The following is a 27,036-nucleotide window of genomic DNA, read 5'->3' as shown; positions in this document are numbered from 1 at the left end:
TGATAGTTCATTTTATGGTCTCCTATTTGAGAATCTCTCTTGAGAACCAATATCCATCATATGTGACCCCGGAGCACAATACCAGTCATGATAAGCAGCACGGGTGCAACGATCCATTGCATGGGTCAAAATGACCGATTTTTCTTTTATGCCAAAAATAATTTAGGATATTAAGTAAAGATCATGTTCCATGAAGATATTTTGTAAATTTCCTACCGTAAACATAACAAAAATACATTTTTGATTAGTAGTGTGCATTGCTAAGAACTTCATTTGGACAACTTTAAAAGCGGTTTTCTCAATATTTAGATTTTTTGCACCCTCAGATTCCAGATTTTCAAATAGCCTAGTTGTATCTCAGTCAAATATGCTCCTATCCTAACAAACCATACATTAATGGAAAGCGTATTCATTCAGCTTTTAGATGATGTATAAATCTTAATTTCAACAAATTGACCCTTATGACTGGTCTTGTGGTCCTGTGTCAGTACGAAGTCATTCCTCCCCGCGGGTGGGCGCTGTTCAGCCTCAATGGCTCCTAAACGATGACCGAGGACGCGACCATTCACAAAAGCAAGCGGTTCTCAAATTGATTTTTACTAGGTCACAATGGACCCGTTTGACAGCTCCAGTGCTCTGGAGGGGCCATCAAAGGCTGCGGCGACAAACACAGAGGTACCGGTGCCGCGGTCGCGCTTCTCTGCCTGGCTCGAGTGTGTGTGTGCGTCGTTACCCTCGACCATCTGACAGTGTTTGTTTAAGTGTTTGTTTGTAACATCACCACTGTAACCACAGCAACAGCAGCAGCATCATCACTGTGTATCTCTAACATTCTTTCGCTTGTTATCAGCTCGTTTACCCTCATGATGTCAAACTCACAGAGAAAGAGGTAAGATGAATTAGATTTAAATATTTTATTTAATCATTTATTTTCATGCTGTATTATAAATATATAGAGCATATTGTGTTACAGCGATTTTCAAAACACTCATTTCTTTCTAAAGTGCCTTTAAACGTACGTAAACCCTTCCCTTCCTCCTGTCTTTTAGAAAACAATAATCTGTTTCTTATCGTTTCCTGACTCATACTCAGGTAATGTGCTGGCTCAGGCTGATCTGATCCGTGCTTTCATGATGAACAGCTGAAACATGAGCATGACAGCTCAGTCACATGAGTGCATGTCTATCCCAGGATGCCTCGGGGACACTCCGTTCAGCTTCAGACTGCAGCAGTAGCTCTTGGTTTGGACAGGAGGATGTGTACAACAAGGATGCACCTGTGACCCTGCAGGTTAGAAACAGACTGGCTCTGAATTAAGACATTTCCCAGCATCACAACTGATTGACATGTGCTTTGAACCAATCAATTCCATAAATAAGGTGTGCATGTAAAAGACCGTACTGTCTTTCAGAAGGAGCATGCACATTTCCACGGGTATGTGTATTTCAGGTAAGTGAAAGATGTGTCTGTCAAAAGGGCTACTAAAAGATACACGTTTGTTCTGGTTTTTCACAATGAGCCTTTCCAGTCTATTTAGACTTTACACTTTAATTGAATGCATTTAGTCAAGGTCCTTGTGGTTAAATACTAATATACTAGAAATAATTTTGTGCCATTAATGATTTCAGTATTTCTATATCCCAAGTCTCTGGTGGTGGTGTCCAGATTGCAGTTTGTGAACCTTTTCCATTCGTTGCTGAAGGTCATTGCTCCGGAGTGCTTTGAAAGCAAGAACCTTGTCTGGAGACAGGTGAGACCAGCTTGACTTGGGGAAAAAAAACGCTCTTGACAGTAACAATAGAATAAAGAAGACAGATTATTTCCACCTTTTTGCTACAAAATTCTGTTTTATTATGTAAAGCACCCTCTCTTACTTTCTCCCTTACAGACGCACACACATAGGCAACCCTTTGAAAGTTTGGGGTTAAGAATTTTTTTAATGAAATTAGCAAGAATGTATTAAATTAATCGAAAGTGATAGTAAAATAAATGCTGTTCTTTTGAACTTTCTGTTCATCAGAAGTATATCTAAAAAATATGAAGCACCACAATTGTTTTTAACATTGTTAATAATAAAAATGTTTATCGAGCACCAAATCAGCATATTAGAATGATTTCTGAAGGCTCATGTGACACCGAAGACTGGCTGCTGAAAACATCATCAAAAATACATTTTAAAATGTATTAGAAAACAGTTATTTTAAATTGTAATAATAGTTCACAGTAGTACTGTTTTATTGTATTTTTGATCCAATAAACGCAGCCGAAATGAGAATGAGAGACTGAAAATTACTCCAGATTGGGAATGGTAGTGTTTATATAATATATGTGTATGTACATAAATCAACTGGGTAATACAGTAAAGATTTAAATAAACATGACCCCCCCCCCACCTCATTTTACTATGACAATGATGAACACATATGCTTTTGTTTTAACATATGCTTAAAACGTGGTTGTATTTTTGCAGAATCTGCTCCCTGCCCCCACAGTTCTTCCATCAGTTCACGAGTTGGATCTTTTCAAGTGAGTATTACACCAGTTGAACATGTTATCTGTAATTACTAAACCATCTGTTGATTTTACAGCCCTCACTAATAGCAGCCCTAATTGACCTTCATGTAATCAGATGTTTCCAGTCAGTCCTGGTTCACGTGCAGATGCTCTGGGAGCTCATGTTGCTAGGAGAGCCTGTGGTTGTTATGGCACCCTCTCCAACCGTCTCCTCAGAGACTGTGTTGGCCCTGGTCAGGTATGAATAATGCGTTTTCAAACCTCTCCTTCCAGAAGCACATAAACAACATAAGTAACTTATAATAATGACAATAACAGCTGATAGCGTTTCTATTGGTCTGTTTCTGTTCGAGTTTATGCCTATGTTTATTCATGAGCAAACTCCAAACCCCACACCATTTCAGAACTGTTTGGATGTTTATTTAACATTATGGTTATGGTGAAATTGTAAAAGCGTTTTAAACACAAATAGTTTCTTCTTCACCAATTTTAACAATTGATAGGACATAGTGTAGTTTTGCTCAGGCTCCGTAAGCAAAAACTCACATGCCACCTAAAGTCTCTCTTTAAAGGATCATTTCTTTAAAAAATCTGTTGTTGTTTACTGACCGTCTTGTCTTTCCAAACTCATGATTTTCTTTAACAAAAGATAAAATTTTGAAGAATGATCCAAGCCATTTTTTCGTATAATGAAAGTGAATGGGGACTGGAACTGTCTAACTGCAAAATGTATATATATGTATGTATATATATATATATATATATATATATATATATATATATATATATATATATATATATATATATATATATATATATATATATATATATATATATAATTTTCTTTCTCTTATACCATAAGGGTACATACACAGCATACAAGACATTTCTACACAAAGATAGAGCCCTCATCAAGCGACTTTTAAAAGTAGGCTGCATTCTTGCAAAATGACATTTAAGTTAAAAGTAAAATTACATCTAACTCCTTGCTTTGGTTTTTCATTTTTACTTTTAGGGTATCCAGAAAAAAAGGCCATCAGAGGTGCAGAGCGCCATTTTGAGGCGGCATCTGTTGGAGCAAACGCAGAGTTTCATTCTTCCGCTGGTAACAAGTTTAAAAACATTTTTGCACCTTTGTTCGGAGCTTAATGACAGCTTTACGGTTTAATTTCAATCACTAAGCAGTATTGAGCGCCGCACCCATTCTTTTCTTTAGGAACGGTATTTGGAAAGCCTCATGCCGCCACAGAGATCTATGTCTCCATGGAAGTTTGGTAAATCAGATTAAGGAGATGTGATATGTTGGACCTCAAATATGAAGTGAAGTCTTGGGATTCAAGTGGCAATGAAACAGTTGTGTATGTATGTCTCAGACCCCTCCTCAGATCCGGTCTTTCAGTCAGGATGAATTCATGAAGACCCTGGAGCAAGCAGGGCCACAACTAACTCTGAAAGGAGACTGGACAGGCCTGTACAGGTAACATGCCAGGGCTGCGTTTCCCAAAAGCATCATAAATCCATTGGCATTAATAACCTGCACAGTCTATCTACACTTATGCTCCTTTGATGAGAAACACAACCCAGGATATGGGAGAACTAAAGACTGAAACTTCCTGTTAATTGTGCTTATAATAAATGTTTATATATGGCATTCAAAGACAAATCTGAAGTAGAGATTGTTGACCTCAAACTGGTGAGTTAAACCACTTTTTGAGTATGAAGGGGATAATAGTGAATCATTTGTGTTTTACGTTAAAACATTTGCCTGAAGCTTCTATCTCTTCTTCTATATGTCCTACCCAGACAAGAGCTCGAAAACACCAGCTCCCAGTTAAAGAAGAACTCCTGGAGAGATCAGAGCAGTCCATCATCATCTCCATGCCAGAGGATCTACAGACATTATTACACAGACAGAGGCAATCAGACTGACCAGCAGATCCACTGATACATACACAGAGACCGTCTTTCCAGAAAATACCAGCTATATTTGAACCCATAACACTTGCACAGGTACCAGCCCACATTTCTTCTGGTAAACCCATACACTACCTGAGAGTTCTTTAATTTTGGATGTACAGTACAGTTGAGAAACAACAGATACTGCTGCTATACAGGGTCCTAGATGACACATGAAGAACACAGAAAACATTGATACTTGGATTAAAATCATTTGAAGTCCTCAGCTAGGCTTCACACTAGATTTTAGATGTCTGCTAAATTACATTTTAACGTGCACCAAGTATTTAAAGCCTGCAGTCAGTTAGCACTGCATGAACAAGGCATTTATTTTATAAATCAATATTTAGTCAAATAAGATCAACAAACTGAGTTTTAATTAGCATATGCAGAAAAGTTCATAAATATGGATGACTTAGTTTAAGATGGTTTTATGAGTATTTATTAAGCATCAATGATTTTATTTCAGTGATGTTGTTTGTTATTATTTAGGGACATTAAGAAGCATATTAGTAAATGCACAGCAGTGCTTTTGGCTATTATTTATTTACACCTTACCTGACCTTTAACCTTTGCACGGGAGCAACTCTACTGCATTGTTTAGTCTGTTTTTTTTTTTTCTTTTTTTTACAATTTTTATGTTAGAAGCTGATTGTCTAGGTGTTTTTTTAAGGGGTTTTACAATTTAGATTCAGTCTTATTTAGAGTTGGATTTACTCTAAATATATCTGTATATATATTTATTTTTTGATCCAAACCTGAAAAGGAAATGGTTGTTCTACTTTTTCATTTGTAGTTTGTGTAGGGTCCATTTTTACCGTTTTTTTTTTTTTTTTTTAAATGGTTGTAAGTTTTACTTTAAAGTGTGCCGCTTCTGCAGTATTTTAAAATGTTTATTTGAAAGAGCCATATGTTTTTATGGTTGGGACTGTATTATTAAAATATGTTTTATCAAACCAGCAATCTGCCCGTTAGTAGAGAACTCATAAACTGAACTGAACTTGCTAGGTTTTCTTTTTTTATTATTGTTACCATATAATTATTCCAAAAAATATTTGTATTGTTAAAAAGTTGCTTATGCAGTGTAGTGATGGATTTTACAAATCATATACAGAAGATTAAATGTTTTTAAATATATTGTAATAATAAAATGCTGGTTGGTCAAGATTGAAAATATACATTTACTTGACTGACTGATAAAATTTACTTACAAGACAAACCAAGACAACTGTGAAAATGATCTGTAATAAGTTTTCTCAAAAAAATAAAGCATAATGTACATTCACCTTAGATAAAGGAATAACAGTGTAGCCATCAAATGTCAGGGAAAAATAGAGCCAACCAAAATCTATCCAAAAAAAAAAAACTATAATATTAAAGTCAGTCACATCCTTCTTAAGTTAAATACAAACTGCTGTAAGATTTTTACATTTATTTTTTAATTGATGATATATTCCCATTAAAAATTCATTTTGTGTGTTAAATATTTACATAGATTTCATCATGACAATATATGAAAAGTGCTGCTGTCTAAAGGCAATCTCTCTGAAAAGCCTGTTGGGGCTATTTAAGAGCATTTTCTTTGGTATAACTCATTCTGTAAATGTCAACCTTTCAACTTAACCAAATAGTGTTACGTTACGTCTCCAGTTATTATACAAAATCAATAACAACAGTTTGGTGCACCCAACTCTGTTAATAGAGACTGAAAACACAGTGTCAAGATCTAATATTATGTTGCACGCACAAAAGGGAAGTTTGGGATGATTGGCCAACTGTGTTACATGATCCAACACTGGATTCAAACCATTCATAAACTGTTTAGTATCCTGTCATGCAATAGCTGGAGTATATGTATATGGAGTATATGTCATTATCGGAAACATATCCACATTGTTCCTCCTGTTATTTGGTACCTTCTCACACTGCACACAAAAAGTGGTCAATAAAAATAAAGGAATATTTATCTCAGTTATCACATTAGAACCGTAAAGTCACTCTTCTTAACTCATTTGCATCACCTCTTCCCTGCCGTCCACCAGCTGTGTTGTTGCTGCTTCAGCACAGCCTGTTTCTCTTGAGGACTAAAGTGCAAAATGGTCAAAATGGCCATGAGTGTCTGCTGGCGCCCTCTGGTGTCATGGAGTGTGAGAAACCTATAAACGATGTTCTTGAGATACTCAAGGTTGGCTCCTTCTCTCCCCTGGTCTCGAATATGTTTGTCTAACTGGCACCGTAGCTCAGCGACCTCTTCTTCATGCCTCTCCCCATTAGCAATCAGCTTTCCTTGTATCTGATGCAAGTCCTCCTCTAAACGATGCTTTTGTTTGCGCAAGGCGGCCACGTCCACCTCCTTGCGCGCCAGCTGTTCGGCGTACAACAATAAAGTCGGCTCACTGGGCCCAGCTAGTTTTAGAGCTTGAGTGAGAATGTCACTTTCTTCTTGTTCTGGGTCAGCTTCCTCTAGGTCACCTCCTTCCATCGCTGTGCTGTTATTTGTAGCGTGTTTCTGATGGCTTCCAAAGCCGATCACCGTTGCTGCCCGAAGTCGCTCCAGCTCAAGGTCTTTTTCTGCAAGAAGAGCCATGGTGCGATCTCTCTGTTTGTGCAACTCTTCCTCAAGCCACAAGAAGTTCTCCCTGTGCTGAGCCTCAAGTCTCTCGACTTCCTGTTTGTGGGTCTGCTGGAGCACTACAAGTGCTTGCTGCCGCTCCTCCAGGTCCCGTCTATGCTGGACTTCCGCTTCGTCTGAAATGATACGAAGGTTGATGTACTTCTCCTTCAGCTCGGCCAGCTGGTCACGTGCTTCTTCGAACTCTTTAGCCTGGTTGCCATCTTTCGTGTTCTTGTTTTTCATAACACCCTGCGTCCTCATTTTGTAGCGTTCAAACTCCTCTCTAAGCTGCCGGAGCTCTTGTTGGTAGTGCAGCACTGAAGCCTTCTCGCTCTCGGAGACTTCCTGCTTCTTTTCTCCTGCCAGGAGCCTTTCGATGTCCAGACTCTGGTCTTGAGATCTTTGCGCAGCCAGGAGGAGTAACTTCTTCACCTTCTCGAGTTTGTCCTTTAACACGTCCACGTTTAAGTTGGCATCATCAAGGTTTAGATCGGAAGCTGTTGACCTGTTGACTGCTGCGATGGCGAGGGTTTTGTTCTCAGTGTCGAGTTGAAGGATACGTTCTCGTAGCCTCTGAGCATTTTGTTGGTCCTTCTGCCTGGCCTTCTCACAGGCACCCAGTAGTTCGGAGAGCTCAGACACTCGCTCCTCAAGGCTGGCAACTCGTACTTCCTCCATCTGGGCCTGTTCTCGGAGACGCTCATCTGCTTGTGCCACCTGCAAAAAAAAAAAAAGGAAATTAGAATAAATGTTTAGATTGGTAAGAGACCAGGGCCCAGGGTGTCCTATCCTTCAAAGTTTCGCTTTAAATCTTAATTAACTGCACCTGAACCAACGAACGAGCTCTCGGATTTCATCAAAAATATCTTTATTTTCCAAAGGTGAACAAACATGACATGAGTGTGAGTAATTAATGACAGAATTTCCTTTTTTGGGTGAACTATCCCTTTAATCATTTTCATGTTATGGCCAATAACCAATAAATGGTTGAGTAAATTCAAAATCCAAGACTTCAATAAATCATTTTGAATACTTTTAAGTGGATTTAAGAATTACAACATTATGATGTACAGTATAAAAATGGATATTCATTTTGAGAATTACTGGAGAACATTTAAAATTTCTTAAATTCTTTAAATATTAATATTTATCGATACCAATATTAAATGTCAGCATAACATGAAATTCAATCTTTAAAAAACTATTATTATAATATATTTTCTAAATGCATGTTATTAATCTTATTGTGAACAATTCATCCATGCATGTTTATTTTTTTTTTTTTTCATTTGTAATTTTAAATCAAAATGTCATAAAATGATCTTCTGGTGATGTATTCCCAACATCTCAACAAGGTTTAGACCACTTAAACCTCATCACTTTCTTACAATCGACTATAAATAATTTATTCAAATCTGCCTCAACAACCAATGGCCTGAACCAAGTCTCCTCCCAACACTTCACTCACATGTGAGTATGTCACAATACGGTATAAAGATCTGTTCTTCTGCTACATGTGCTACTTGCATTACATTGCAAAACAAAACAGCCTGTTAAATTAAGTGAGGAGTCACAAACCTAATATGTGGATTTCAAGACAAAACTGTAAGATATGTCATATTCAAAACATACCTTTGTGATTTCCTGCTGAAGCTGCTGGTTGAAGTGAGCTTTGAGCTCTGCCATCTCTTGCTGGAGCTCCTCGACACGTGGATCAGGTTTGCTCTTCTCCAACGCTGCAGCCTTCAGGCTTTTCCTCAGCTCCTCCCGTTCCTGAGTGATCTCTTTGAGCTGCGTTTCATAATCTATCCCTCGGTCTGCCGCCTGCATGGTTTCAGCCAGCGCCTCTCGCGAATCCTCCAGTTTGAGTTCGGCGTCCTGTCTCAGTCCCCTCTCCTCCTGCAGGAGTTTCTGGAGCTCCCGGAGCATGAGCGCATGGTTGCTCTGCTCCTGCTCCCGCTCGTGTTGCTGGGTTATGACACGGGCCTTGCTCTCGGCCAGCTGCTCCTGCAGACTCTGAAGCTCCAGCGGGTGCTGCTTCTGCTTTTCCTCCATCCTGGCCTGCAGCTCCTCCAGCTCCTGCTTCATCTTGCGCTTGTCCGCCTGGAATGAAGCTTCCATTCTAGACTTTTCTTGAGAGACCGTGGATAATGAACTGGTCAGAGTGGACAGCTGCATCTTCAGTTGGATGATACGGCGGTCTGTGTCCACTGCAGGTGGTGGCGGCTCCATACATCCACCGCTGCTGCTGCTGAGACCACTTTCAGACCCACCTGCCTCCTCAGATTGCTGAGGCAGTGCGTTTGGGACAGTCCCAGCGGTGGCTCCATCCACAGCACAGCTTTGGTCCTCCTCTGTTTGGTCTCCTTTAGTGCTGTTGCTGGTCACGCTAGTGGCCGTTTCAGCAGAGCCCGCTGTGTCCAGGCTGTCTTCGCTGTGAAGTGAAGATCGGTCATCCCCAAGATCAGAGGGCAAAGGTCGTTCAGCGCTTTTTGTACCGCCACCAAACGACAGGTTATCACCAAGCTGGCTTAAATCAACCTCCTGCGAAGTGGTCAGCACCTTCAGGCTGGCTTCCAAGGCCTCTTTTTCCTTGAGCAGGCTTTGGTACGCTCTGACAACATCTTTAAAGCGCGTCTGATACTTCACAAGCTGCTTCTTCTGCACTTCGATGGTGTCCAGCAGCTCCTGCTTGCCTGGGCCTCCACCAAAGCTCATACCGAACTTCTCCATGGTGTATCAGTGTCCGTCAGGTTTCATACTCTCCGATGTGATCTCCACCTGCAAAGTAAACAGATTTATGACTGTGAAATAAAAGAAGAGCAATGAGGAAAATCATTTAGCAGCATTTCACAGTATTTGGAGTTTGCTTAAACCTGAACATTTCCAAAATGCTTTTGTGAATAATGATTGTTTTACACTTTAGTATTATCAGTGGAAGGCACAAAAACATAATTTGACTTTAAACTTTTTCGTGTTTTGTTGTTAGTCTTTGAAACTGCTTTTGCCCGGTATTTTAAGACAATACTGACTATATTTATAGCTCATATCGGTGATTGTTGTCTTTAGCTAATTAGTTATCAAGTTGTAAAGGTGTGAGAATACATACATTACGTTAAATCCCACATTATGACATTTATGTCTAAAGCAGTGGGCAAAACACGTTAACCGAATGTGCTCTTAATAACGTTTGTTGTTCATATAAGCGTTTTTAAAAGCAGAAATATCGCATTACCGGAGTACGTGTCCTGTTTACTTGAAGCCGTCGCTTCCTGGTTGGGAAGTGACGTTCGACTTGAAAATTAAAAGTTGAAGTTGAATTTAAAATAAATCTTACAAGTGTATTAAAAATCGGTTGTATATGCCAGATTATTCGATTTTTAAATATCATCTATAAAAATATGCATATAACAAATATGAATCGAGGGGAAAATATATATTGTCCGTTGCTTTCACTTCTTTGTTTGTTGTGGTTCATGCTTAAACAGTGACTACCGCCATCTACAGACAGTTATTAAAGCAGAATGAGACTTAAAAGAGTAGGATACATTACTGACTTGCAAGTTATGTACTCTTACACCACAATAAAAGTGCATACTTTTATGGCATAGTATGCTATCTGATATTCGGCTTTGGAATATTAGCCATAAAAATATGCAATTTAGTGCAGATGTTGTTATTTATATGGTGGAAATGTAATAAAAAATTAGTTTGTAATGTAAATTAATGATAACTTTGTAACCGCATACATAAAATGCATATCAGTTGTCACTCTATATCAACCAATATATCCTAATATTTTAATGTTTACTTAAGTTTTATGATCAAAGCTCTGTTATTTTCATGGTAAGTTGAATAATGCAATGCAATACAGATGAAGATGTACAAATAAACGTTCCTCAAAAGCCTGCTGTATCATTTTATACTCGCACATTAAAAATGTTCTAAAACATGGTATGTTTACTTTATCAAAATTAAGATTGCACAGCAAAATACATACCATGACCTAAAAGTGGATATATTTAGAATTAAAAGGCCTTTTATTTATAAGGAATGTAAATTGTGTGCAACAGATTTTTCAGCAAAGTGTTTCATGTTGATAATGTAGAGGCCTTGGAAATGAATGTATCAAATATGATAAAATTTTTCAATAAACCACAACAGCATTTGAAACGTATATTTTTCATTGTTCAAGTATAAGCAGATGGCTCTTTGTCCATGATCTACATGTAATGAATGTATTTTATTTCACTTTCATTCCTATATATGATGAGTTATTCTATTTTTTATAAAAAAAGGCAAAAAAAACCCCTCCTGTTTTTTGAGTTCTTTTTAATGAGTAATTGTTTTCAGTCTCAGATCAGCTAAAAGGTTTCTCATCCACATGCAATTCTTCGCTTTCCTCTTTGACTTCCATCAAGCCTGAAATGAACATTAATTAGTCATAAATCACCTAAGTTTACATTGCAATATGTAACCCAAATTCGATGGGCAAGGATAACAGTTTTTTTTTTTTTTTATCACTTTACATTTGCATAATTCTTCAGTATTTCAAGAGAACTTGCTCTAGTGATTCAGTTCATAGTAAAAAATAAATACATAAATAAACAGAGAACTAGCATCTGTTTCACAGAGTTTTGCCCTATGGTTTTGCCATTTCCAGAATTGTGGTGGCATAAATAACTCAGTCATATCTCAAAACAAATTTTGAAACCATTGTGTGATTCATGTACTTTAAATATAAGTTGCTAACATACTTTGGCGTAAATCTACACTAAACCTACCACAAAGATGTGAGTGTACAAGCTTGATAAATGGGACAACAGCTGTAGTCCTTTAATAACAACTTGTTTAACAAAGAAAAGCTACAACTAATAGGTTTGTCTTTGTTAAGAAATAAGATCCCTGATACTAACGTTTATAAACCCGCACTCAGCTCTTCACTTTCCTCTTTCACTTCCATATGAGCCTAAAACGAAATTATGAAATAATCAAAAACCTATTACGTCTAGGAAGTACGTTTAGCTTTTTCCTCTTCGTCTTTGTTTTGTTTAGGAGCGATTCGCAAAGTTAAAAGTGCACTACCAACTCCTACTGCTACTGTAACTGTGTTCCCGTGGCCTCACAGACAAACTAGGCCTCTGGATTGGTTATCTAAAAAACTTTCAAACTATTAACAACAGAGAATTGCTAAAAAGTGCTCGAGCAGAAATCAGATGCAAATAAATAACATATGAAGATGCCAGACGTGTGTTGCAGTAGTCATTTCCTGTTCTATTGCACTTTTTTGTATTTTCCATCCCCATTTCTTTTCCTTTGTCCCCCATTCCATATAATCTTTTTTTAAAGATTCATCATTTTATTAGTCATTTAACCCTGTATAGTATAAGTGTTTTGCTATAAAACAAAGATAAAGGATGAAGGTAAGTATTGTACTATTTATGAGTAGACATGGATAAAAGCATAAAGGAAATGTGAAACAATGAGTAAGATTAGGAATTTCCAAAATTACTCTCATAAAGCATATCATTCCAGACTACGAACAGGAAAACCAGTTTTCTTCTAGTGTATGACTATTACATTTTAATATGCAGTAACAGTCAATCAGTCAAGATTATGACAGTAAAAGAAATGTAAAAGAAATGTTCTACATTATGCTCATGAGTGGAATCATTAAAAAAAAAAAAAAAAAAAATTGTGTATATATATATATATATATATATATATTTAAGTTTATGCATGGTAAGACCATGACAGACATACAGTTTAAGCTTAAAAAAAAGGTTATAGTACAATATTTTATTATTCAACATTTCTTGTGTGTAACCACAAATAAGCCAATGCTTATTTTCTACAACCAAAAAAGAAAGTAAAATATGCATAGTACTTTATTTAATATATTATTGTTAATGCAATTATTCAAAGATGCGATTTCAAGCCTGTTAATTGAACACATTTGGAAATAGACTGCAAAATCCTTTCAGTGCACTTAAATTTCTGCTTTCACAGATCCCAGGGAAAATAACTTAGTATTATAACACCTTACTACAAGGTTTCACACTTTATGTTAAGACTGGAATATGAAATTGATAACGAAATTATAACACCCAGTGTAACAATGTTTAAGACAAAACTGTGTCCGTGGCTAATGCATGTGTTTGTATACATATTTCAGGTCTATTATAATTCCAGCATAAAAACAGGATGCAATAAGCAGGTCCTTAAGGTCATGTATTTGTATGAGGAAACCATAGGTTAATGGATTGTATGGATTAAATATAAATACACACATATAATGAACTCCAGTAATACCTTAAATGTGACCACTCAAGCATAAATGGGGGCAAAAATATTGATAGCATTAAAAGACATAGTAATGATAAATCCCTTAACCAGTCTGTAACATTAGATTCATACAAGAAAGACACATTAACTTCCTTTGGTTCAGGTCAAATACACCTGACACCACCCCCAAATCGGTATAATAAGAATCTTTTACAAAAGAAATTGAGTGTGATTGTGCTAAACATCAGATAGATGCAATGGCTGGGTCATTTCAATGTGAGGGCACCATTTCGAGCTTGTAATAATGGGTAAGATCAGTCCATATTATCCTCTTTACTACACAATAACAGGTTCCCGCTGGTTGTTCTGCCTTTTGACAACAAAAACTTTCTGTCCGGAGACGGTCACAGCATAAACGTAGTCTTCGAACATCACTGTAAACAAAAAAAACACAAAATAACATCAGGATATTTACTAAGTGATAGATTTACATAGATTTTTGAAAACATATATTACACACATATACTGTATATATATATATATATATATATATATATATATATATATATATATATATATATATATATATATATATATATACACACACACACACACACACACACTATAGTAATGACAGTTGAGGGGAAATTGCATAATAAAAATAATGCTAAATATATAATTTCTTAAATTTCTCTTGATATTAGAGTGAAAAATTCTAAACAAACATGTATGTATGTTTCTTACCTGACATGCGCTTGAAAGGGGGCTCAGCTGTCCCATGCAATCTGAAACGACAAGCTGTTCTGACCATCTGCATGATCACTCCTGCTGTGTGCTCGTCATTCTCCAGCTCTCCTGCGGACTGTAGCAGGACAAGATTTATCATCAGTATATCTATCGATCTGTGAAGAGTTCAGATGCAAAAGCATCTAAATGCCGTCTGAATTATTATTATTATTTTTTTTTTATCAGGCTCCTATATTAATGTTCAGTTATTTCACTTTAATTGCATAGAAAATGACCTAAACATTGCCATTAGAGTAAAATTACCAAACCTAAACATAAGAGCCTGATAAAAATGCTTATTTTAGATGAACATTTCAGACGGCTTTTACATCTGAACTCATACATGCACACACATGCTTGCATTTTATTTTACATTAGTATATTATATTAAAATGAATTGTTATGACTATTCTATTGGAGTTTGCTCTTCAGAACTCAAGATTATTTTTCAACACATTTCATCTCATTATGTCAAGTGGTTGCAATATGATGAACTTTACTACATATGAAGTGTTTAATAACTTACCGCAAGTACACCTTCCTCACTGATAACCAAATACCCAATCTGATCGGGTATTCTCTCTAAACCTTGGGTCAGAGCGGTGGTCTGCAATTCAACACAAGATAATGCAGGAAATAAACATTAGCAGAGCTCATCTTACAGCCTTCATGCTTTTTATCACACTATTTATAATCTGTATCACTTTTCCATACGCACACCACATTAAAAAACCTTTTCATCAAAAGAAACATAAAGTGAAATAAGTGAAAATTAAATGTAACTTCAACGTACCATTTTTAGGCAGTGCAGATTAATTTCGTCGTCTTTCACGCCCCGCCTCACGTGACTGACGAGCAAGCGTCGCGTGTTTATAACGTCATATCACAAGTTAGCTAGATTATCCTATAAACTTGACATCACTCATGTTTTTATGACACAACACGCGATAAAACCCGCAAAATGATTAGAACATGTTTTATAGCTACGGAATTCTGCCAGCGTTTAGGATGCTAACACACTCAATCTGATTCAGGATCAGATTTCTTGTCATAATCACCGCATTAACCGAAGCGCAGCACAGACTCCAGATCAGCTGTCTACATTAAGCGCTCAAAGCGGAAGTGAAGTAGTCAGCTGATTAAAGCATATGATCCAGTAGGACGGAAAAACAGTTCATCCATTCTGTCTGTCATTTGAGCAAATATAAGCAAAACCCAAAATGCCTGGACGGGGGAAATTGATCGCCGTTATAGGGGACGAAGACACATGTACCGGATTCCTCCTCGGAGGGGTCGGAGAACTGAACAAAAACCGAAAACCAAATTTCTTGGTGGTGGAAAAGGACACTAGTATCACAGAGATAGAGGAGACCTTCAAGTAAGAGACAGGATTTGAAACGTCTGAATGATTTATGATCATATATAATGATATGCAATCATAAATCTATGAAATCTTAAGGTTATATTAAGGTTTATCATTGTGATCACACATAAATATATAATCTATCTATCTATCTATCTATCTATATATATATATATATGTATATCTTTTTTTTTTTTTTTTTTTTTTTTTTTTTTTTGATCTATCTATCTATCTATCTATCTATCTATCTATCTATCTATCCCTGTTACTTTAGCATTTTATAGTTTTCAAATAATCAAATTTTGACTGAGAATACAAGTTTGCATTGTTTATAATACACATGCTATTTTCTTACTTAAATTTTAACATCTGTTTTATGTGTTCTTCATTTCCAGGAGTTTCCTGGCTCGCAGTGACATTGGCATCATCCTCATCAACCAGTTCATCGCAGAGATGATTCGTCACGCTATAGATGCCCACATGGAGTCAATCCCGGCCGTTCTGGAGATTCCTTCAAAAGAGCATCCGTATGACGCCTCCAAAGATTCCATCCTGCGACGGGCCAAGGGCATGTTTTCAGCCGAGGACTTCCGATAAGCCGATACCCCCGTGGGGTCACGGTCTGGCCTGGGCAGGTGTGAGAGTAAACAAGTTTTACGTCTTGATCTCATCCATCTTGCTGAAGCCAGAACCCGTATTATAAAGATTAAATAATGATGCGTTGTTAATGTGATGTTCTGTGATTTTTTTTTGCCGTTCCCAAGTTTGAAGAAGAGGAAATTGTTTGTCAGTGCTCCTAATAATAATTGTTTAAATGTATGTAATATAATATAAATATGTGTTATTTTACCCCTTGTACAACAGACATTATATACCACAAAAAATTAGTTTAAAGAATGTATTATATTGTATTGTCTATACCTTTAATACTTAAGCTCTTTCATCTCAAAGCTGACAGTATTGGACTGCAAAGCCTCTATTCCTCATTTAAATGAGTATCAAATGATTTAAAATGCTAACTGGACATCTTTGGATCTCTGACATCTGTAACTGTAATATGATGTGCTATAAATGCACATTTTGTCATTGTATTGGCTGTCACTTTGAGCACTGCAAAGAGCTTTAGGCTACGTGATGTGATGTTATTAAAATGTGTTAACTTATGTCTTCAGAACTGTGACTTGCGTTTTATTAAAAGAAATGGAGTCTGACACGCTTTTGTTTTTTGTGTGATGAATATATGATGTCTAAAAAAAAGTATATTATTTTACAGTATATTAGTATACAATAAAAAATACTTATAATAAATATTAAAATATAGATTTTTTTTTTTTTTTTTATGAATTATGCCACATGTATTACAAGAAACCAATGTGAAACGTTCATTTAAGGTGAAATATATTTAGTTTGGCTTAATATACTAAATACATGCTCTTGCAAAAAAAAAAGTAAGATATACATTAGGATAATCAACCATGTGTGTAAAAATCACATGAGGTAATAATCATAAGAAATGAGAAATGAACTGCTTGTGTCTTAGTTCCTGGAAATTATATTATCACTGTGTTGTCACACACACGGAAGTCTAGCTGAAACCTAAAAACTGATATATCTAAGTTTACTGTAGTTCTAAGAATGACCAAACACTGATGAGAGGAAGTGATTCATCGTTCTGTGGTTTCTTACACAATTACTATCAGCTCCTAAATGTTTTCAGAACATTGATAAGGTCCCATCACTCTTCTGTCCCCGTCTCATTCAAGGACAACTCAGATCCCTAAAGATGAGATGAAAGAGCTTTTGCATGTTCAGGGAATTGTAAATAAGCTTAAATCAGCTCTGATCTGCTTCATTCACATTCACTGTGTTCAGTAAGTCAGTGCTGGTGATGAACATCAGGATTCTTGTCTGGACTCTCAGCTTTCTGATCCTCCGCTACACTTAATAGCACAAGGCAAGATATTTTCATGCATATGTATGAGTTAATGTGTATTTTCCCACAAAAATGTAAGGTAAATGTATTCTTTTCAACAGTCTTTATAATATTGGTAATTTTGTGGTTGTTACATGGAGAATTTTCACAGTGTTTATTGGAGGCAATCTGACGATGAAAATTTGGAATCCAACAGAATGCTAAAACAATTCTCTCATCAAACCCAAATGTCTTGAATTTTCCTATAGATCTGAAATAAGCACACAAAAAAGGCCCTCCGTGTAAGTCATGCATTTATTTATTTTAAATAATGCATGCATCACAAATATTATATTATATTATATTATATTATATTATATTATATTATATTATATTTATATATTATATTATATAATGTTATATTATATTATATTATGTATTTGTATGTGTTAACGTAAACTTTTAACTGGTAGTTCATGTAACAATAGTTTTCCTTGTAATTAAAAATAAAGTGTGTTAGTTTTAAAGGTGTTAACATTAGCATTTAAAATAATGGAATCATTCTTTACATTGTAGTGCCCTTCTAACAGCATAAAGACAAATTGCACAAAGAATGCTTGTTTTGTTCATAATCACACTGATAATTACAGTATATTGTGCTTTTGGCCTCTGTTAGACCACACTAATCTAAAATGCCAGATTAAAATGGATGCATTCGTTCCAGCTTTCATTAATTGCTTTCACACAGAAATCAAATTTTAATTGACTATTGAAATGTCACCATAAAGAAGAACAAATAACTTCCTGTCTCGTTATTCCTGTGTTATTCTCTGCATCACCTTAATAGTTTTTGACACACACCAGATGCACAGGGCATATGGCCTTCAAATAATTTCCTTACTGACAAAAGGACAGAATATTCCATTTTTAAATTCTCATTCAGTATTTCTTGGTGCCTGAAATTATTTTTCCTTTCAGCTGAGGTTATTGTCTTCTGTCCACTTGTTCCTTGTGGAACCTGGGGTCAAATCTATAGGCTGGAAATGAGATTGCTGGGGACATGACCCGTGATCCAATGGGTATTGGCAAGAAGTGAAGCATGATCCCGAGTGATCAAAGATCCAGTGGCGTTTTGACTGACTATAAGAGGAAGTTGCACTAAAGCATTACAGTGAAGTAATGTGCTCGGATATCTTAGGCTTGCTGTAATATCCTGCATGTTCTAAGCAGAATCTTATTCTGTTACAGTAGTGTTGTGATGTTTTTTATTTCGATGAGAATAATTTTAGTGAAATCCTGCTAGTTATTTCTGTCCAGTCTTGTAGAAATTAGATTTTAATATTTTTTTGTGAAACCTTGCCCATTATATTGAAAATGGAACAGCATATTATATTGCAATTTTTGTATTTTTAAATGACTGATTTTTTAAGCAGGTTAAAGTGTACATTGGGTCTTACTGTAGATGTTGTTGCACCTGATGGCGAGGCACTGCAGGTGTATATGGTAAAAAGAAAATAATAATATTTCTATAAAATATTAGATATTTCTGTGAAAATGTGCCAAGTGATTTTTCTGTAATAAAAATATTTTTATATTAGAAGTTGGCTCAAAAACACACATTACAGTACAGAAATGCAACAATATAGAATTGAATACTCATTGTTATCTATGTTGTATAATAAATCAGGAATAATGTAGGCCTAAATTCAGTAAACTTTCAGTGTCACTTTTAATTTCATTGAGTTACTGCTTTTGTGTTTCCTTCAGTTTAGTTCCTGTTTCCCTTATTGCTAATTATATGTGTATAAGTACTCCTATTTTTTTTCTTTCATTTTGCAGTTGGTTATTGTGTGGTTTGAGTATGTTTTCCTGTGTATTGTGGATTAAAGACTATTTAGATCAAATTTCTTTGTCTTTCGTTTTGGAATGAAGTGAAAACATATGTGCTAAGTTTTATTCATGTATGTTTATAGGAAGTTTATTAATTTGTTGATTTTTTTTTAACCTATTGTGTCTTTCCTTTATTTTCTTAAGGAACATGTATTTTATTGACATGTTTTTTTTTTCCTTCTAAATATTTGTTATTAATAATGAATTTACACAATATTTAAACTCAGCTCAGAAAAAAAAGAAAGAAAGAAACATCCCCTCACGTTCAACAGCTTTTATTTCCAGCAAATTACTGAACATGCATAAATATAAACATAAAAAGTGAAACAACTGAGACATAAACAATTGTGTACACTTGCCAATAAAGATCTGTAAAGCTTATTTGGATTTTACAAGATTACTTTAAAGTAGAGTACCCCACACACATCTAAGCTCATAACAATGGGTTGCAGAAGCTAACCTTGCTCATTGAATCTGTCTAAAATAACTATAAATTATAACCGGACATCTAATTGTAATACTGTATAATGTGCTATAAATTGACTTTTTGTCATTGTCATCTGATGTCTAAAAGGTTTAACTTTTCAAAGTGATTTTTTTGATTATGTGAAGTAACATTATGTTGTCCAGTAATCACAGGAGATATATGAGAACTGATTTATTTATTTATTTATTTCTGTGTGTTGTTGTTGTCTCTGTGTACTGGAAGCTTATGTCACTAAAACAAATTCCTTGTATGCACAAGCACACTTGGCAATAAAGCTCTTTCTGATTCTGATTTCTGATTATGAAAGCATCACATCCCCAGTGCTGTAAAAGGGTCATTCATACAAACCCGATTCCAAAAAAAGTTGGGACACTGTACAAATTGTGAATAAAAACAGAATGCAATGATGTGGAAGTTTCAAATTTCAATATTTAATTCAGAATACAACATAGATTACATCAAATGTTTTAACTGAGAAAATGTATCATTTTAAGGGAAAAATAAGTTGATTTTAAATTTCATGGCATCAATGTATCTCAAAAAAGTTGGGACAAGGCCATGTTTACCACTGTGTGGCATCCCCTATTTTTTTTATAACAGTCTGCAAATGTCTGGGGACTGAGGAGACAAGTTGCTCAAGTTTAGGAATAGGAATGTTGTCCTGTTCTTGTCTAATACAGGCTTCTAGTTGCTCAAACTGTCTTCTTAGGTCCTCTTTTGTCGCATTTTTATTGGAAAGATCTTATGATGCCATTTCAACCTGGGATCCTTTTTACACAGCCATGGGTGAAAGATGTGGACTGTTATGTTGGCCAGTGGGACTTTCAGTACGTCTGGATCCTTCTTCTATTTAGCCTTGGATGATTTTGCATTAATTGCCTTGCATGTGTAAGTCTGTGGTGCTAGGCCATGAGCGGGACATGTTGTCTTAAAATGACACCCGCACTCCCGCTGAATGATTCTTCAGCAGTCCTGAAAGAGAGACGATTTAGAAGAAGCTGAGCTGAAGCAGGGATGGTGCAGGAGCATCAATGATGGTTGTTCTAGAACTCCTTGGCAGGTTAAACTTTCAGAAGGAAGTTGATGGGCCTTTTTCACAATGGAGTCAATGTGAATGTCCCACTTTCCAGATAGTGTAAGCTTGACCCAGCACAGTGCATGATGGTTAGTAGGGGGTTTCTCCTGAAGTCCACGATCATCTCCACTGTTTTGAGCGTGAGAGGTTGGGACTGTTTTAACCTCCTGTCTGTAAAGACTCGTCACCGTACCTGAATGAGGCCGCTGCAAACTTCAGGAGCAGCCGATGTGCAATGTTAGTGACAGGGAGAGAAAACAGGCAGCCGCCCGATTGTACGGGTGCTGGATGTGTATTTTCAACAGCCTCACTAGCTGTTGCCTGTCTGTCAGGAAGCTGTTGATCCACTGACAGACGGGGACCTAGTCAGTGGGCAGGAGGAGGTTTCCTGATCGAGTTCGAGCTGAAGTCCCAAACAGGATTCTCACATAAGTCCCTGGTCTGTCAGGTGTGGCAGAACATACTGCAGTCCAATGTACTGCATCGTCCACAGACCTGTTTGCTTTGTATGCCTAAAACATGTGAATTTTGAGAGGACAGGAAATCGCTCTTTCCCTCAGCGACAAAGGAGATTTTTTTTCCAGATGTCTGACTTGCCTTGCTTTCTTTTGTCCCGCATGTTTGTGTCCACTCCTGCCCGCTCCCGCGGATCTCAGATGTTCACAAATAGGTACTCAGACTAAATATTCGTTCAAGCTAACACCAAGAATAACAGATTTTAAACATGATTGCATTTAAATAATACAAAGTAACCGATGCTAAACCAAAGCACCACACATGACAAAAACATCTGGGATTTTTTATTAGCGTTATAAAACATTAACCGTTAAAACAAAACCGCAACTAGCGGCACCTCAGTTTTTAAACGCAGGCTAGACCTACTGCATGGCCTGCATGCACCAAACGATTAACTAAATAACTTTACCATTAAATAAATAAACACAGAGAACTTTGAAAATACGCTAGATATAATTTTAACAAAATAAATACAAAAAGAAATAAAACAAAATAGAATAATAAAAAAAAAAAAAAAATCCCATTTCACATTCACAATAGCTTGCTTAACAGGCTATTGCAAAAAAGAAAATAAAATACAAAAAAAGTGTGTGTGTGTATATGTATATATATATATATATTATATATATATGTGTTGACTCCCGTAGACTACTTAACAAACAAATGAACCGTTGCTTACTCCATATTACTATGAAGGGAAAATATATTCTGACTGCGGTCCCGGAATGTGCGTCTTTTTCCAAGACCGCCCACACCTTTCTGATGGCGCCCGAAATGCTCAAAATAAAACGTGTGAATTTTGAGAGGACATAAAATCGCTCCCCATTTTTTTTTCAGCGACAAATGAGAATTGCAGATGTCTGACGGGCCTTGCTTTGCTTTTGGGTCATCTCAATGTGTTGACTCCCTTTCTACTACACATCACCATTCCCCGCCGGAGCCCAAACCCAATGCAGCCCTCTAGCCCATGCCACACGCACTCATGCAACCCCATACCATCAGAGATGCAGGCTTCTGAACTGAGTGCTGATAACAACTTGGGTTGTCCTTGTCCTCTTTAGTCCGGATGACATGGCGTCCCAGTTTTCCAAAAAGAACTTCAAATTTTGATTCGTCTGACCACAGAACAGTTCTCCACTTTGCCACAGTCCATTTTAAATGAGCCTTTGCCCAGAGAAAATACCTGCGCTTCTGGATCATGTTTAGATATGGCTTCTTTTTGACCTATAGAGTTTTAGCTGGCAACGGCGAATGGCACGGTGGATTGTGTTCACCGACAATGTTTTCTGGAAGTATTCCTGAGCCCATGTTGTGATTTCCATTACAGTAGCATTCCTGTATGTGATGCAGTGCCGTCTAAGGGCCCGAAGATCACAGGCATCCAGTATGGTTTTCCTGCCTTGACCCTTACGCACAGAGATTGTTCCAGATTCTCTGAATCTTTGGATGATATTATGCACTGTAGATGATGATAACTTCAAACTCTTTGCAGTTTTTATCTGAGAAACTCCTTTCTGATATTCCTCCACTATTTTTCGCCGCAGCATGGGGGGAATTGGTGATCCTCTGCCCATCTTGACTTGAGAGACACTGCCACTTCTGAGACTCTGAGATACTCAATCTTGTTGCCAATTACCCTAATAAGTTGCAAATTATCCTCCAGCTGTTCCTTATTCGTACATTTAATTTTTTTCGGCCTCTTATTGCTACCTGCCCCTGTTTTTTGGAATGTGTAGCTCTCATGAAATCCAAAATGAGACAATATTTGGCATGACATTTCAAAATGTCTCACTTTCAACATTTGATCTATATGTGATATTTATCTATATTCTATTGTGAATAAAATATAAATATATAATATAAAATATAAAATATAAGTTTATGAGATTTGTAAATGATTCCATTTATTTTTTACTCACAATTTGTACAGTGTCCCAACTTTTTTGGAATCGGGTTTGTATTTATGAACGAGTTAACCACATTCACATGAGTAGCTCAGTTTCTTCTAGGAAAAACTATGGCTATGTAAGTTAATATTTATCTGTACTTCACAGCCCAGTATGTTCTTTGGCTACCTTTGCCATGCAAAATCTGGCTGACCACATGCAGACTGGGGATGATACCTTTCCTTTGAGCCTTGGTAACTTTTATTATACATTTTATTATTCAAGCAAACATAGAAATATGTTTTCAACACATCGTTAATGTCATCTCTCCACACTAATGAAGAATAAAATCATTCTTATTTCCACCCATTGACTCCTTTGCTTTAATTTGAAGAAAAAAAATATTTATTAAAATATAACAAATATGTTGCCTGTTTTATCATACATAAAAATATGACTAAAAATAACTGGCAAAAAAATTAACCCAATATAGGGTTCAATAACAACTACAAAATCTGTCATACAATACAGTTGATTCACTTTCAGAAATATTATAGTGCATGGCAAGAGAAGAAACTAAAGAAAGTGGGCATCATAATTGTGTAGCTGAAACTTCTATTTTATATGCAAACTGAATGAAATATATAAAACAAATGATTGTGTGTGTATGTAATGTATTATATGTGGTGATTTATTTTCTCTCTTTGTACTAGGAAACATTGATAAGATCTCATCAGTCGTCTCTGTCTGTCTTTTAAATGTTTGCCCGTGTCTTATTCAAGGACAAAATCAGCTTCTACCTGTGGGAACCACACACATATACAGATCACTGAAAGATTAATGTGCTTTTGCATGGTCAGGGAATTGTTCAAAACATCCAAAGAAAGAACAGGGTATCTGCTTGTAAACAAAAAAATTTTATTCTAGCTTCATGAATTATTTTTTTTAAACACTTTAATGTGGGTAAGTTTCATAAAAAAAAAGAGAAAGAAATAACATTTTGAACAAAGAGCTGAAAAAAGACTATGAACTGGATTCAGAATGATAATCAAAATGTAGATGGAGTCGATCAACACCCCAAAGCTTGACTGTAATTATTACCTCTTCATCCGTCAACATTTTATTCCATAACATTAAAGGTTTGATGCTGTTTCATGTCAGATGATTGTGTTAGATTACATGTGTTAGTATGTGTTGTTTATTTTTCCTCTTCACTTTTTTTTTTTTTGTTTTTTTGAAATTCTGTAGAGAAGATGTGTACTAGTGCCCTCTACCATATAACAATGAAAACACGTATTCTAGGAGCACAAGTATAGCTCAAATATATTTAGACTTTTTCTGTAGTATAAGTCAAGTATACTTGAATGTCATTTTAAGTATATTTCTGAGAAGTACATAAAGCCCATTTCTGAGAAGTACATAAAAAGTAAACTTAAAGCATACTTTCCTATTTTTAGTTTAAAAGAAGTATACTAATAGCACACTTGAATAAACTTCTTTTTCATAAGGGAATTAAGCCAGTTATAGCTTCGTTTGATGTTAACAAGGATATGGCTGACACAATGTTCTTTCTCAATATAAAATGTTAAAAACAAACGTTGTTGATAGACCTCTTAAGTAAAAGAATATCCACACACACTTCAGACAAAAATCAGACATTTTCCCATGATTATTGTCCAACATTGTGACTCTTGGAATTGATTTATTTATTATACGTGACTTATAGTGACTTATTTTCTCTCTTTATACTGCAAAACATTGATAAGGTCTCATCAGTCGTCTCTGTCTGTCTTTTAAATGTTTGTCCCTGTCTTATTCAAGGACAAAACCAACTCCTGCCTGTGGGAATCACACACATGTACAGATGCCTAACATATTTAAAGAGAATCCTCAGAGAATTAAACATATAGTTTAACCCGCTCGGCTCTGCTTCGTTCACATTCACTCTGTTCACTCTGCTGGTGATGAACAGCATGTTTCTTGTCTGGACTCTCAGCTCTCTCATCCTCAGCTATGCTCTTGGGGTTCCCATCCTTAATAGCACAAGGTGAGATATTTTCAAGCATATTTGAAACATTGTCCACAAAAAATTACAACATTCTTCTTCACACTTGTGATGCATTCATTTGCAGCAGTGGATCCCATATGGTGACTTTTCTCAATGTCACAGAGAAGAACTTCACAGAGACCAATCAGACAAGGTATATATATATATATATAAACACACATGTTTAATGATGATTAAATAAAACAGCATGCATGCTGGGCTCTTTTTTATTACTTAAATCAGGTAAGAACAAGTTACATCTGTCACTGTTATCATTAGTCTAACATTTATAGTTATTTACTGCTGTTATTTACTGCTGTTTGTCAGAAAAAAGTATGCATTTTACATATTGATAAATTGCTGTTTTTTTTCATACTGAAACTTTCCAAGATAAATGCTCTTTCTTATTAATATTTTTTTTTTTTTTTTTTTGACAGACATGGATTACAACAAGAAAATTATGTTATTAAAGTCATGTAAGTAATTTTCTTTTTAAATTCTCTCCACTGGAATTGTTTTTTTTTTTTTTTTTAATAATGCATGTGCTGCTTATGACATGTCAGACAAACCTCTATGCATCCTGGGTCATTCTCTGTCTTTTTCTACCTCTCTTTTTTTGACACACACAAAAAACAGCACACAACATATTTTTAGTTCACATTTGTTAATAAAAAAATGCACTTGGATTCACTTCAGCAAGCCCGACTTTTCCGGCAAACAGCTTTTTCAGGCACAATTCAAAATTTAGCAAATGGCTAAAGCTAGATTCAGCTAGAGATCCAATGGGAAATGGCAAGAAATGAAGGAAGATGTAAAAGAAAATTAGCATGATTCTGAATGAGAGAATTCCAGTGCATTCTTTATAGTTTTGCTGCATTATGAAAACAGGAATGATTTTGGCATGTTGGTATCGAAATATGCTTGAATACTCATTGTACATGTGGTGCTCTGGGCTTTTGGTGATATTATTATAAGAAATAACCCTTGAACTGAATCAGTGTTTTAAGTGAATGGATTTGTCTTAAAATGCAATGACACGTGTGTGTCTTTTCTTTTCATGCTAAGATTTTTTACATCCATCACACAACATCACATTCTAAGACTGCAAATAAAGTACCCAGAAACAAAACCCAGCTTTTGTATAATTGTATTATTTCATACTGAAATCATTGGAACAACACTTAATCGAAACATTTAAACAAAGCATTGTAAGTCTATCTAAATGATACCAAGTCAAGTATTTGTGTGTCCTTTAATTTGTCTTTGGTTATGTTGTTTGTTACACAGATGTGCTAGTAATATTGAACTGTTTTTCTGTTTCTTTCTTTCTTTTTAGGCAGAGTTACTTACCTCGAGGGTGAGAAATTATAATTAGCACAATTAAATTGAAATGTGAATTTTACCTATTTATGAACAAGTTAACCACATTCACATGAGTTTTCAGTTTCTTCTAGGAAAAAACTATGGCTATGTAAGTTAATATTTATCTGTACTTCACAGCGCAGTATGTTCTTTGGCTACTTGTATCACGCAAAATCTGGTCGACCGTATGCAGACTGGGGATGAGAAGGCAGGGGAGAAAGCAAGTGACGCATGGGGGCCTGGGAAAAAATAAGAGATGAAGAGGACAAAGAGGCTTACTTATTTGATTGTTTTCAGACACGGTTATTTGTTAAATGTCTTTCCTTTGAGCCTTGGTAACTTT

The 27,036-nt window shown here is 35.9% G+C and overlaps 3 protein-coding genes and 1 long non-coding RNA gene across 11 annotated transcripts; 2 read left to right on the top strand and 2 right to left on the bottom strand.

Moving 5' to 3' along the window:
* Window positions 1-495: 495 nt before the first annotated feature.
* On the top strand, window positions 496-5,635 carry LOC109104185. Of its 7 annotated transcripts, XR_006154531.1 has the most exons (12): window positions 496-889; window positions 1,050-1,092; window positions 1,192-1,290; window positions 1,412-1,449; window positions 1,646-1,750; window positions 2,471-2,526; window positions 2,630-2,752; window positions 3,377-3,442; window positions 3,530-3,619; window positions 3,731-3,788; window positions 3,888-3,991; window positions 4,318-5,635. It is a non-coding gene; the product is annotated as an uncharacterized LOC109104185 (long non-coding RNA). The 7 variants fall into 7 exon arrangements; XR_006154534.1 differs by lacking the exon at window positions 1,050-1,092 and having other exon boundaries at window positions 1,093-1,290; window positions 1,629-1,750; XR_006154530.1 differs by having other exon boundaries at window positions 1,050-1,290.
* A 252-nt stretch (window positions 5,636-5,887) lies between these two features.
* Window positions 5,888-10,529, bottom strand: LOC109104186 (GRIP and coiled-coil domain-containing protein 1-like). 2 transcript variants are annotated; one of them, XM_019117555.2, is made up of 3 exons: window positions 10,320-10,529; window positions 8,717-9,865; window positions 5,888-7,801 (listed from the first exon to the last, which is right to left on the bottom strand). In XM_019117555.2, exons 2-3 carry the CDS (start codon window positions 9,815-9,817, stop codon window positions 6,488-6,490), a joined length of 2,415 nt encoding a protein of 804 aa, XP_018973100.2. In that variant the 5' UTR covers window positions 9,818-9,865; window positions 10,320-10,529; the 3' UTR covers window positions 5,888-6,487. The 2 variants fall into 2 exon arrangements, with proteins under 2 accessions (XP_018973100.2, XP_042578078.1); XM_042722144.1 differs by having other exon boundaries at window positions 10,194-10,330.
* A 2,334-nt stretch (window positions 10,530-12,863) lies between these two features.
* Window positions 12,864-15,160, bottom strand: LOC109104188 (late endosomal/lysosomal adaptor, MAPK and MTOR activator 4). Its single transcript, XM_019117557.2, has 4 exons — window positions 14,949-15,160; window positions 14,682-14,762; window positions 14,114-14,231; window positions 12,864-13,803 (listed from the first exon to the last, which is right to left on the bottom strand). Exons 1-4 carry the CDS (start codon window positions 14,949-14,951, stop codon window positions 13,706-13,708), a joined length of 300 nt encoding a protein of 99 aa, XP_018973102.1. The 5' UTR covers window positions 14,952-15,160; the 3' UTR covers window positions 12,864-13,705.
* Window positions 15,161-15,291: 131 nt separating this feature from the next.
* On the top strand, window positions 15,292-16,729 carry LOC109104187 (V-type proton ATPase subunit F). The gene is made up of 2 exons (XM_019117556.2): window positions 15,292-15,533; window positions 15,914-16,729. Exons 1-2 carry the CDS (start codon window positions 15,376-15,378, stop codon window positions 16,113-16,115), a joined length of 360 nt encoding a protein of 119 aa, XP_018973101.1. The 5' UTR covers window positions 15,292-15,375; the 3' UTR covers window positions 16,116-16,729.
* The last annotated feature ends 10,307 nt before the right edge of the window (window positions 16,730-27,036 follow it).

Source organism: Cyprinus carpio, chromosome B4 (assembly GCF_018340385.1).
Source record: "Cyprinus carpio isolate SPL01 chromosome B4, ASM1834038v1, whole genome shotgun sequence".
NCBI lineage: Eukaryota > Metazoa > Chordata > Actinopteri > Cypriniformes > Cyprinidae > Cyprinus > Cyprinus carpio.
The sequence above is the reverse complement of the archived record's forward strand: the minus strand, read 5'-3'. Positions and strand labels throughout refer to the sequence as shown.

Excerpts from the sequence above, each read along its gene's own strand:
- LOC109104186 (XM_019117555.2), bottom strand. The coding sequence starts at position 9,817 with ATGGAGAAGTTCGGTATGAGCTTTGGTGGAGGCCCAGGCAAGCAGGAG. Across the intron at positions 7,802-8,716 it reads TTCAGCAGGAAATCACAAAG|GTGGCACAAGCAGATGAGCG; the intron begins GTATGTTTTGAA and ends TTTTTTTTGCAG.
- LOC109104188 (XM_019117557.2), bottom strand. Across the intron at positions 14,232-14,681 it reads GTGAGGAAGGTGTACTTGCG|TCCGCAGGAGAGCTGGAGAA; the intron begins GTAAGTTATTAA and ends GTCCTGCTACAG. Across the intron at positions 13,804-14,113 it reads CCCTTTCAAGCGCATGTCAG|TGATGTTCGAAGACTACGTT; the intron begins GTAAGAAACATA and ends TTTTGTTTACAG.
- LOC109104187 (XM_019117556.2), top strand. The coding sequence starts at position 15,376 with ATGCCTGGACGGGGGAAATTGATCGCCGTTATAGGGGACGAAGACACA. Across the intron at positions 15,534-15,913 it reads GAGATAGAGGAGACCTTCAA|GAGTTTCCTGGCTCGCAGTG; the intron begins GTAAGAGACAGG and ends CTTCATTTCCAG.